Raw genomic sequence first — 13,311 nt, forward strand, 5'->3', positions numbered from 1 at the left:
TATGGTTTTTTCTTCTTCATTATGCATTTTTTGGCCCCTGCGACTTATACTCCGGTGCGACTTATAGTCCGAAAAATACGGTAAATTTATAACATTGTGACAGTAAAAAGTGGCTTTATGAAGTTTTATTTTACTATAACAGACTTCCAACCTTCACTTTTACACCACCAAGAGGGATTTTGTTTTAATTGTCAAACAAATAAATTAAAAAAACAATGTCCAGAATGTTCTAACTAAAAACCAAAAACAGTAGGAACATTTTTCAGAGTAATCCAAAAGATTTAGACTACTCAGTAATATCATAACGCGTATATTCACTTACTTTATTGTTTATTAATTACAGCACCAAGACAGAAGAGAGTGGTTGGATTTTAATCATATTTGAAAACTGAGATGAAACAAAAAAGAAATAGCGAAGAAACACGACTGGAGAAATTTTGATTTTGTTCTTCAAAACAAACGTTTTCTTTGTCATCTGGACAAAATCAAGTTCTAACCCTCTGACATGATGCTTTGTCTACTTTCTTCTGACGATTACTTTCATCAAGAGCAGATGACGGAGCTGTTACCATGACAACCCGACGCACCACATTCTCAAAAATCCACTTTTTGCGAAAAATCATTTTAACTTAAAAATATAACAGGATAACAGAATTTCTAATAATGGATTTAATCTTCTTTTTTTCAGGATAATGCAGGATAAAGCTCTTCCAGGTCTGCATTATCAGACATGAATGACTTGAAATAAAATTAGAGCACTAAAATGTCGTGATAATTTGACACCCCTACTACTATCATGCTACTCAAAAATACTGTGTTCCTATTGTGAAAATGTATTTATCTTTACATCGAGGTTACTGTGACATTTACTTTGACATTCTTGTAGAGCTTTAGCCGCCCGTTCTCTGTAGAAAAGCACTTCCATGCTGTTGTGTTTTCTACTTTAGGACAGTTTTAGACCCTTTTAGACCAGTTCATGAAACACAAACCTAAGCGGAACATGAAGTCTCTGAGCTTTTATATACGTGTCAACTTTAGCAGAAAGACCAAAATGATTCTGAAATTCTAGATTGTGTGATTTTGAGCCGATGATAATCAACTTAGTCGATGAGTTTAAGAAGATTGACTGAAAACGTTGGGTTAGTTTTTTGTTGAATGTCTTTCTCCTGCGTTTTCTAAGGAGCTATCCCTTTGTTTGATGATTTAGGAGTCCATCATCTCACTTGTTGAACCAGCTCCATAAATCAATGTGGACTTCAAGAGTCTAAACACAACTTTGACCTACCGTTGTCTCTTCCCTTCCGCTTTATTAGATGCACCCCTCCTCTATCAACACGCGTCTCTTTGACCTGCCCTTGCTCCTCTTCTCCTGTTTCTCCCACTTTTGTAAACACAGCTTGGCTGTAGATGGTCCTGAACTCATCGTTAGTGCCGTCTGCGTCTCTGGAAAGAGACATCAGTTGCATTCGAGCCATGGAACATTAGATGAACCACTGGACTGTGTGATGTTTGTTTACCTGGCCTGTCTGCCTCCCCGTCTCCTGATGTGCGCGGGGGTCTGGCTCGCTGTGCTGGCCACGATGCTCGGCTGAACTGATGGATATGCATACTGGCTCAATGGATAGATAACGGGGGAGATGGAGGCAAAGCGCCGCAGGGGGGTGGGATTGGATGTTGGGTTGGAAGGATGTTAGCTAGTTTAGCTCCATTTGGGCAGATCAGCTCCAAGTCACTGGTCTCTGTGATTAACAGGTCTGTCAAGCAAAGACGGGGTGAGGCACAGGTAGACAAATGGATTGAGGTGTGAGGAGCGGCAGACTTGGGGGAGGATCTATTAAATCAGAAGCGGTACAGCCTTGACAGCAGATCAGATTATTAGACGCATGGTTTATGCCGGTGGCACCAGCCAGTTTGGGGTCTGTAGGCTTCTTTTTCTTCCAGTAGAAGCAAAAAAGTCATTAAGAAGTCACTGAATTGTCAACTTGCGGATGAAAAACCTTGAAGTTCTGATCAGATTTGATTGATTTCTTTATTATTAAGCTGAATAAATATGTTGAATTTTTCACTTATTATTTAGTTTTTTTGGCTCTTTCAGTGAAATGCAAAATAATCCTTTTATGTTCTAGAAAAAAGGAATTGTTGCTTATAAACCTCAGAAAAACACATTTTACTATTACAAGGAGAACATAAAGACGCACTCCAATCATCTTTAGCTCTATTGTAAAAGCGTTCCCTGTGGTCTTTAATTATGATTATGCAGCCAAAACCTCAGACGTTTTTTAGAACATAGTTTCTGCAGAGCTGCAGTAGTTCATTAGAAATTTAAAAAGAATTTGGGCGGGACCGTTGGCGTAGAGAAACCCCGCCCCTCTTCCTCTCGTTTCTCTGTTTACAACGTGTTCCAAATTATTATGCAAATGATATTTCACTAAATCATTGAAATTAAGACTAACGTGTTTGAAAATAAGTCTTCATGCAGCTGTTTCTGCTTGTGATTTTTGTTTAGAGATGTCAGTAGGACTCTAGAAACACGACCAACTTCAAATATGCGTTTGCTGCTTTGTGATGGTATTTTAGCAGCTGCTCTCTAAATCCCATGTATTAGTCTGGCAGAAACTTCCATCATTCTGCCTTTATCTGCATCAACCCATGTGTGTCTGAATCAGACTCAAATCTCTTGATAGTACAATAATCACCATTAAGTTTTTGTTAAATATCCCAGGTTTGTCTAAGACATTCAACAATTTCTCACTTCTCAGCTGCATTGATCCTTTGTCTTTCCCATATTGGTTAGAAAAGTTGCTTAATAATGTGGACTGTAGCTTTTCTAGTAGTTTTGATTTACACATTATACACATTTGTTTAAAAATACATTAATAGTCTACAAAATGTTTGGGATATATTGATATTAATCTGATAAAGTTCATATATTGTAAAATTTTTTAGTGAAATAATGAGATTTTTAATAGCATAATGTTACATGGATTATCTAAAAGAGAAGTTCTAACAAAAGTGTTCAGATCATTAACATTGTAAACATTGTTCTGCTTCTCCTGGATGATAGAACTGTCCTATAGGAAATTCCATTAAGCATTAGCATCAAGCCAACAGCCTTTAGCTTTATGTTCTAAATCGATTCAAATTTTTATGAATCAATTAATGATCTATTAAGTTTAGATCGACTCAAATGGATTTATCGATTTTTATCAACACTGCCCTATGTATGAGATTGATTTGAGTGATCCCAGAGACACAATATCATCCTTGATGTTCATTGAAAAACAAATAATTTTATTTTTTTACACTTTGCACAATAATTCGGAACGCACGTATGCATCAGAATGGAGCAGGGAGTTTGTGGCCCGCCCACTGTATTTGTGACATCACAAGTACAATCTTTCTCAAATGTCTTTTTTTTCATCCTGATTCTTAAAAAAATAGAAAAAAGGCATTCTTAGAAAGGACATTTTCAGCTTTATTTTCTTTATATCTGTTCACCATCATCAGACAAAAACACTATTTTCATCAGTGTGCCTTTAAGATACCCAAAACTGCTTTGTTTAATTTACTTTTGCATGCAGTCAAAAGTCATCAGAGGCATGAAGAGCAAAAACCGTTTCCGGAAGCAGGTCAATATCCTCATTTATACTAGAAGAAATGAAAATGGACTGTTAGACACGTTTCTGTGGTTCTGACAAAAGGGAAAATTCCTCACTTTGAAACGGCTTAAATGATAAATTTGAAGCGCTCTTTGTGAGCCGAACTGCAGCATCTTGTGGAGAGTAAATGTGAAGCAGGAATGATGGGTGAAGACAAAAGTACAGCAGTATAATAACAGGTTCTGCATATTTCATTACTGTCAAAATTAGCTTTTTTTTCTCTCCCCTATTAGTATTTGAAGTTAAACTCTCCTTCAGGAAGCCGAAATTACCTCTTTGACAATATAAGTCCTTCTGCTGTTGTCTTGTCTTAGACATCTTTCCTAATAGGAATGTAGTCAGTCCCCTTCCATCCTTCCATCCTTTTTTTTTCTTTCACCCCATGTCCTATTAAATCTGTGACAGCCTTTGGTTCCCATTGCCATAACGACTGGCACAAAGAGGTGGACTGATGGTGACACAGACTGAAATTAGGATGCCAAAGCACTCAGCAGTGGCACTGTTTCTCAACCACCAAGTGTTTATAAATGTCAGGGCCCCGATGTGAGTGACACGCTCGAATGAGAGGTTTTGTTGTTGCATTAACGGCCACGAAGGTGAAGACATCGTTTCATCAACAGCTGTTTGCTTTATTCATTTTGTGTTTTTCTTTCCCTTATTTTTAAATCGAAAAAACAAATAAAAACTAGAAAAGGTGCATTACCTGCGATAATGCTAATGTGAATGAAAGTAGTTGCTGAAGCTTTTTGCTGAAAATGGTGATGCAATTTACTTTAATTGCTGAAAGGATTTGCTGAGAATGCAAAAGCTATTTACAAATTGTTAAATTTGCCAAAATACTGGAAATTTGTTAAAGAACTATGAAGGAGCGCTGAATTTCACCTAAATTTCTGAAAAAAATCCCTAATAAATGCCAATTTTGCAAAAATATTCAGTGTGTTGCTTAAATATTGGCTGAACTTCAAATTAGCCCAAAAACTTTAGTAGGTGCTAAGTTAGCCAAAACAAAGCTAACTTGTTACTTAATTACCAGCTAAACCCCAAAATAGCCTAAAATTCCTTAGTAAAAATAAATTAGTCAAAAATGTTAGCATGTTGCTAAAATAGAAGCTAAACTCTAAATTAGCCAAAATTTCCCCGTAGATAACAAATTAGCCAAAAAGGTTAGCATATTTCTAAAAAAGAAGCTAAACTCTAAATTAGCCTTAAATTCCCAGTAGATGCCAAATTAGCCAAAAAACGTTAGCATGTTGCTAAAATTGAAGCTATACTTTAAATTAGCCTAAAATACCCAGTTGATAACAAATTTGCCAAAAACGTTAGCATGTTGCTAAAATAGAAGCAAAAGTCTAAATTAGCCTAAAATACCCAGTTGATAACAAATTAGCCAGAAATGTTAGCATGTTGCTAAAATAGAAGTTAAACTCTAAATTAGGCTAAAATTCCCAGTTGATTACAAATTAGCCAAAAGACGTTAGCATGTTGCTAAAATTGAAGCTAAACTCTAAATTAGGCTAAGATTCCCAGTTGATAACCATCCTTCCATCTTCTTAACCGCTTTGTCCCTTTCGGGGTCGTGGGGATGCTGGAGCCTATCCCGGCTGCTGATGGGCGAAGGCGGGGTACACCCTGGACAGGTCGCCAGTCCGTTACAGGGCCACAATCACACACCCATTCACTCCCACAGTCACACCTAGGGGCAATTTAGAGTCACCAATTAACCTATGAAGCATGTTTTTGGACGGTGGGAGGAAGCCGGAGTCCCCGGTGAAAACCCACGCATGCACGGGGAGAACATACAAATTCCACACAGAAAGGTCCCAGCCGGGAGTCGAGACCGGGCCTTCTAGCTGTGAGGCAAGAGCGCTAACCACTGCGCCACCGTGCAGCCCATAACAAATTTAGAAATTTTTGAAAATTACTATAAAAGATGAAAACATAGCCCGTGGATATATTTAAAGGTTTGTTGCTAATCCACTTAAAAAGTTGAAATTTGAAGACTTTCTTATTAGTTTCTTATGGTTCATACTTTGCTCAATATTTCAAAAACTAGTTAATGATTACCAAAAATACAAGCAGTAATAGTAGTTTTTATGTGGAGAAAATGGTCAAAAAGGAGCAGGACAAGCACCGAATGCTGTGAATGAATTGTGTGAATGCTTACTAAGCATTCACACAATTAATACAGAATGTCAATAATTCTCTCGGCTCTCCCATCTTCTCCCTTCTGCTTTGCTGTATAGATTAGGCTCTGTGATGGATAGCGGCTATATCGCTAACAGTCCATTAGCAGCTGTCTAAATAGACATTAAACGCATCTTAATTACTTTACGCTGATACCACACATAGGCGCACACATCAGTCTCTCGCTTTCACCATTTTGGCCCCGCCGTTGGCCAGATGGGCGCTTGAACCAGCAAAAAGCCCTCCATTACCGGCTCGGACTTGACCAAACTGATCCACCCCTCAGCCCGCTTACCGAGGTCTTCCTGGGGCCATGACGGGCCCTTGTTGCCACATACCTATAATTTAGCCCCCCAAGTGCTTTCCACATGGCCACAGCAAAAAGCTGGCCTCCATTGTAGGGGTCTGGTAATTGTAGTCTCGTTTAGAAAACCGCAAGTAGCAATTAGCACAGAGTTGGCATTATACCGGGTTGGATTTGCATCCCTGCTGAGTGCAAAATGCTGTTTTAATATGGGTTTGTTTTCCCCACATGGAATTAGCTAAAGGGGCCTTTTATCATATTCCCACACCCCGCTCTTCATTCAGCCAAGCTCTGCCCACCTCTTCTTTTGCCTGGCGTCTCTGCATTATCTCTGTTTCCTGTCGTTTTTTTCTGTGTGTACCTTCAAATCAATCTCAGGTCATTGCTTTTAATGGAAAATGTTATTATTTGGCAGAGGCAGTAGATATCCTGAAGGAGATGAAAGAGAAGGAGGTGGTGCTGAATGACGCCAACGCCACCACCGTCTTCCACGTTCTCAACGCCGTCGCCGCTAAGGACAACATCGCCGCCGTCCGCCGATTGCAGGACACCATCTTCTCACTCGGCCTGACCAAACCCACCGCCAATCTCTGCTCACCCATAGTCACCGCCTACCTGAACAGGTAAAAATGAAAGCACCGGCCAGGTTTAATCGTTGGTTTTTCTGCCTCGAATCACTTTTTTGCTCACCGATTCGTGTCCCCGTCTGCCAGAGCCTGCTGCCAGGTGTGTGTGTGTGCGTAGATCTCAATGAGTCACTCATCCCTCCCTATGATCATAGCTGGGGTTAGATTCCGGGTCAGCAAACCAGAAAGAGAGAGGATGTGGAAATTGCTCGTTTATGTTGGGATGTGTATGTTTGTCACCGCCAGGCTTTTTGTTTGAGGATGCGCCAGCTGCAACCTCTCCCATGAGCCCCCACCCCGATTCCCCTGAAACACCCACTGCTATTCTCTGAGGTTTCATATGTGTGTGTGGGGGGGGAGACGGCCAGCAACGCTTCTTCCCATCACGCCAGTATGCAAATCATCCACTGTGGGGGTCACTGGTGTTGCCCCACCTTTACTCTCCATTCAGCATGTGTATGATCGTGTGTGTTTTTGTCTGAGCAGCTTTTAACTAGATCAACTCATTAGCATGTTAATTATGTACAGAGCACTAATTGCTGGATTTATCGTACACACATTGCGCTCTTGGGGGGCCCAAACACACACATAAACCCAAAATGCTTTTATACAGTTTACCTTTTGTGTACACGCCGCACCGGAGGTAGACCTCTTGCAAATGATGCTTATACACAAACACACAGGTGCTCCCCGGCCGCCGCTTGTGTCGTGTTGTGTCTGTGGCCTCCGCACTTTCCAGGTTCACTCGCTAATCACTGCCTGTGTGAGATTAGCGGGCTAATTTACTCCTGGGTCACGAACAGCCTCCAAATCAGAAATGCACACAGCAGCTTACGCAGCCTCGCTCGCAACTCAAGTGCCAGTTGTGCTGCCTCCAACCGACGCCGCTGCAAAACATACTGATGAAGACGCGGGAATCACTCGCTAGTTCTGCACATTTCCAAGAGCTGAATTATTTGTTTTCAGTTAATAGTTGTAGCTGTCTAAAAAAGATTTTATTTTGTCAATTTGAGTTGCATTTAATTTTATGTCTCATTGCTGACCCCTTGTGGTGAACTGAAAAAAAACTAACTGTGCATGCGCTGTCCACGCGTTGGATCATAACGAGCCAGGTGGCGCAGCATTAGCATAACGAAAAAAGAACACAGAGAACACGCTGGACGGAGACAGAACAGAGCACGGTGGAAAGACTGAAAATGGACGAGCAACTCCTTAAAATGTGATCAGAGGGCACACGGTAATATTGTTTTATTGTATTGTAACTTTGAAAGGTTTTTTTTTGTAAAAATTGCATGTTGAAAAGTGTATTTGTTTTTCTTTCTATAGTTTTTCACGGTGATTCCTTGGTGATTCCTTGGTGATTCTTTGGCGATTCTGTGGTTACGTGAAAAATAAATGACCAAAAGATCATCAGTCGGAGCGTGGCTTTTTTCTGATCGGATTGAAAAACTTAAGGAGCAGCTACAATAGTTAAAGACCCATTCTGATTAAAAAAAAAAGTGTTTTTGGTTTTTTTGGCATTTTCTTGTTGCATTTTTTGGATTGTAAAGGACATATTTGTGTACATATACACATTTAACATCTGTTTGAACATCACTGAGTTACCCGAGTGATACAACATGATATTAAAAAGCATCTATTTAAAACTTTTTGTGAAGTGTAATTTAAAAAAAATGTAACTTCTGCTCATGTTTAAATTTAGACTCTTCACAAAAAAAAGACCCAATGACTAAATTTCAGCCAAAACAGCTAATATGAAGTTCGAACTTTGATTTCCATTAAAATATGAATTTATATTCAAATCTTTTTTTTCTTATAAGTGGAATAATTGTAATATTTTAGTTTGATTTTTATTAAATGACTTGCTGTTTTTAGGGTTAATTGATAAACATTAAAATATAAACATTTAGACACTGATTATTAATGAGGGTGTCCTAATTTCTTCACATAGCTCTTTATGAGTTTAAAATTTAATTTCTGAGTTATTTAAATCTTTACGAATCAGGGGCGTAATAAAAATGCTTTTGAAACTCATAAATGTGGGGAGCTCCCAGCAATGGGGGAGGGGAAGTGGGGGAGGGATTGCTTCATCCTACCCACACCTCTAAAACTTTTTCCTAGTATATCACTCACTAATCTTGTTGCACCGGTAGTGTTAGGACTGTAAATAAGCTTAAAATGTAATTTCTCAGTTATTCAAATCTTTATAAATCAGGAACGGACAAAAAAAAGGGAATTTGAAGAGCAAAAATGGGGAGCTCCGTGCAACGGGGGAAGGGAAGTGGGGGAGGGGTTGGCTTACCTTTCACTCTGAAACTTTGTCCTAGAATGTTGCTCACTAACTTTGTTGCACCAGTAGAGTTAGGACTGTATTCAAGCTTAAAATATAATTTCTCACTTTTTCAAATCTTAAAAATAATAATAATTAAATGTAACTTGAAGCGCATAAAGGGGGAGCTCCCAGCAACGGGGGAGGGGAAGTGGGGGAGGGGTTGCTTCATCCTAACCTCAGCTCTGAAACTTTTCCCCAGAATATTGCTCACCAGTTTTAGGCTAAATCCGAATCCCTTCATTTAGCCCTCCAAACGGGGAGATGGGGAAAAAATAGCCTCTTCAAATTCGGACAACACTCGATGACGTCATCAGTAGTGGCCGGTCATGTGTGTTAGCGCTGAGTTGCTAGCGCTCAAGAAATACACAACATCGGCGTTTTAACTTTAAAAGGTTGTACTAAAACAAAAAGTGATAATTTACATTTAAATGTAAACTTCTGTGCTTCAGAGCACACCCACGTGAAGAAATGCACTTCTCCTCCGTGCTCTCTGCGGCGAGGGTTAGCCCTTAAAAAAGCAATTTCAGGTACCCCTACATCTTTAAATGCTGCTACAATTGGAGGGTTAGTGGAAGAATTCCAATTCGGCTTTAGATTGGGAGTATGTGAGGGGCTATAAGCTAGTGGAAGGAACACAAACAGAGAGCTCTGTGTTGAGCCACTGTCCCGCCCAGAATTTAGAGCCAAACTTCTAATGAATGGCTGCAGAAACATGTCCTTGAAAACAACACCAGTTTTTTTTTTTTTGGCACAAGCGGCACAATCATAACTAAAAGACCACTGGGAAAGCTTTTAAAATAAAGTAGATCGGAGTGGATTTTTTTATGATAAATGTTGCTGAAATGCTAATTTCCCAAAACTGATGGAGATGTTAAACCTGATAGTAGTAATCCTGAATCGTCCCCTCTTTATCTATTCTTCTCTGCCTCCTCATTCAGTGGATGCTCAGTCAGGAAGGAGGCAGGACGGATTGAAGCTATAAAAGAGGACAAAGCAGGCATCACATCACCGCTTGCATCTCATCGCTGCGTCAGCGCTAATGACTTAATGAACACTTCTCTGCCAGATTAGCCCTTGACAGCCCATCACGCGCGCCGCCCCGCTAGCCTCCAGGCCCGTCCGCTCAGCGTTGTGTGTGCTAACCTGCCACAACACTAGATGGCAGCTTGCTCAGATTGCCATCCTTGAGAAAGTGATTAGTGACAGTAAATGCTAATGAGTCCGACAAAATGAGGAGCTGGCAGGACGAGTATGGTAAGGCAGCAGCTTGATGATGAAGAGCGGGGAGGCGGGCACAAAGCGGAGGACGGGTGCTCGGAGAAACATTCCGATAATAGTCCACGTCTTTAGAGTTCTTTTACAGTCAAATGTTTGCAGCTTCTATCATGAGAGGTTATTAAATGAACCTTAAGGTTATATGTTTAAAGTATTAATGTATTTATTTAATTTAAATTATACTTGATTTATCTCACAGGTAGAAAGTACAGTGCAAATTTTGATGACCTGGTCATACAGAGGAATTATGCAGTCTGATGCCAGTAAGAAAGAATGACCTGCAGTAACAATCAGTTCTACACTCTGGGTGTCTGAGTCTGTCAGACCGTTTCTTTCTTCAAGTGAATTATTCTAATTTAGAGATTTAATCTATGCAGAGAATATAGACTCTTTGAATTTGTGTACGGCTAATTCTTGATTTGTAACTCATACAATATATTTTGTGCTTAACTGTGTGTATGTGTAATTGAGTATTAGAAAATGCATAAAAAGTACAGTTTAGACGCTCACAATTCTACAGCAGCTTAAAACTAACTACATAAAAAATCTTTAAAAAGTACGCACCAATCGCCTGATACACACACAAATCTTTACAAAATACACACCAATTGCCTGATACACACACAAATCTTTAAAAAGTACACACCAATCCCCTGATACACACACAAATCTTTAAAAAGTACACACCAATCTCCTGATACACACACAAATCTTTAAAAAGTACACACCAATCACCTGGTACACACACAAATCTTTATAAAGTACACACCAATCCCCTGATTCAAACACAAATATTTAAAAAGTACACACCAATCCCCTTATAAACACACAAATCTTTAAAAAGTACACACCAATCCCCAGATACACACACAAATCTTTAAAAAGTACACACCAATCCCCTGATACAAACACAAATATTTAAAAAGTATGCACCAATCACCTGATATACACACAAATCTTTATAAAGTACACACCAATCCCCTGATACAAACACAAATATTTAAAAAGTACGCACCAATCACCAGATATACACACAAATCTTTATAAAGTACACACCAATCCCCTGATACAAACACAAATATTTAAAAAGTACACACCAATCCCCAGATACACACACAAATCTTTAAAAAGTAGACACCAGTACACACATATCAAAAGACTCTACATCAGGTATGAGCAAACATTTTGACTCGTGGGCCACAAAGGGTTCTAAAATTTGACTGAAGGGCTGGACTAGGAGGTGAGGGGTGGTGACTTGCGGTTACCTAACTCATTAGAGAAGGAAATAGCATGCAATCTGGACAAAAGCATACTTTAATTTTGATTGAAAATGAATGTATATGTTTTAAAACTTAACACTTTAAAAATGTTATTTTATTTCCTGTGACTTTTGTTCTTATTTTAGTGCCAATTGCAACAATCGGTTGATTTCAGGGAAATTATAGAAACTCTGCCTTCATAATGGTGTTGCAATGATCAGAAAAATGACTCAGAAAATATACATGATTGGAAAAAAAAAATAAAAAAAGATCACAACACCTCATGAATGCAGATTAATTTTCTGTATCTAAACAAAGGTCAGTTTATTAGTAGTGCACCATCTATTGGGAGACACCAGAAAACAAATTAAAAATAAGGGTTGTCATCATAATTTATTCCATTCTGGCGGGCCAGATTAAATAGCTTGACAGGCCGTAGTTTGTAGGGTTGGGTATCGCCAATAATTTGCAGATTCGATTCACCAAAGTCTTGATTGAGTTGATTCCGATTTTTTTTTCAATTCTCTCGATCCACTCAATTCAGTTAGATTAAATTCAATTTTGAGTTTACACATTTCGACTCATTTGTTTAGAAATACCTTAATAATCTTCTATGTTTTGAAGACATTCATGTTAATCTGATACAGTTCACCTCCTGTAAAATGTATTGATGAAATTATTATGAGATTGTTAATAACATACAGTGTTACATGGATTCTCAAACATAGAAGCTCCAACAATTGTTCTCCTGGAGAGTGTTTCAGTTTGGCCACTAGGTGGTGATCGCGCTATAACATCACACCTTATTCCAGAAGAAGAAGAAAGTATGAGCAAAAAATGGTACTTGATGCCACAAATGGTTACTTTAAAAAATATATCCTTAAAAGAGTTTGGAAAATGTATGCCAGTATTACAAACTCATCCTATGCAGCTAATATAATATTTCCAGATTTTTTTTTTTTTTTTTTTAATTGGCAACATTTTTTGCTTTTATTATTTAAATAAAGATTTTAAATAAAGTTATCTTGTTTTGAATGAGTTCTACTCATTTACAAGAACTTCCTGCTGAATGCCTTTACCTAAAAAATAAAAAATTCATGTGTTTGTCAAAGACATTCTGGCATTATTTACTTCAAGATTTAAAAAGAGTTATTTTTTTAACTCTCAAGTATACATAAAGTTAACAATCAGTGTTCTAAATGTAGGTTGTCACACATTATATTTGTGTTTTTAGCATGTGGTCCTAAACTGCTTACTTTCGGTTCACCATAAGACGTGTTCCTCTTTGAAATACGATTAAGCTGAATAAATAAACTAAAGCTAAAGTCATCTTGGGGCGACTCCTATCTTGACAAACCCTGTTGCCCTATCAGATTCAGGAAATCTATTTTCCTTTTTGTGTCCCCATGATTCAGATTGATTGAAACCTCTAGACCTTTGCCCACACAAGCATCAGTTAGTGAATAATCTGTGTAATAAGTGAGTGTCATTCAGACACGTATGTAACAGCAGGCTGGCCGTGTCATGATCACAGTCTCACTTGCATTTGGAGACACCAGCACCTCATTCTGCCTCGCAGGAGGACAGTGGCTTGATAATAGGGCTGCCCATCTCCCCCAGAACAAAAAAAAAAAAAGAAACGTGGGACGGAGAATAGGACAGGAGGAGGGTG

General features: G+C 38.8%; 1 protein-coding gene and 1 long non-coding RNA gene across 2 annotated transcripts in view; both read left to right on the forward strand.

Moving 5' to 3' along the window:
* Nucleotides 1-13,311, forward strand: part of lrpprc (leucine-rich pentatricopeptide repeat containing) — a gene marked incomplete in the record, with an annotated part of 82,405 nt that overhangs the window by 34,778 nt on the left and 34,316 nt on the right. The window contains 1 exon segment of the mRNA XM_024296997.2: nucleotides 6,563-6,770. Within this exon segment, the coding sequence (XP_024152765.1) occupies nucleotides 6,563-6,770 (208 nt within the window).
* On the forward strand, nucleotides 6,870-8,183 carry LOC112161665. Its single transcript, XR_002921932.2, has 2 exons — nucleotides 6,870-8,010; nucleotides 8,100-8,183. It is a non-coding gene; the product is annotated as an uncharacterized LOC112161665 (long non-coding RNA).

Source organism: Oryzias melastigma, linkage group LG15, assembly GCF_002922805.2.
Source record: "Oryzias melastigma strain HK-1 linkage group LG15, ASM292280v2, whole genome shotgun sequence".
NCBI classification, from domain to species: domain Eukaryota; kingdom Metazoa; phylum Chordata; class Actinopteri; order Beloniformes; family Adrianichthyidae; genus Oryzias; species Oryzias melastigma.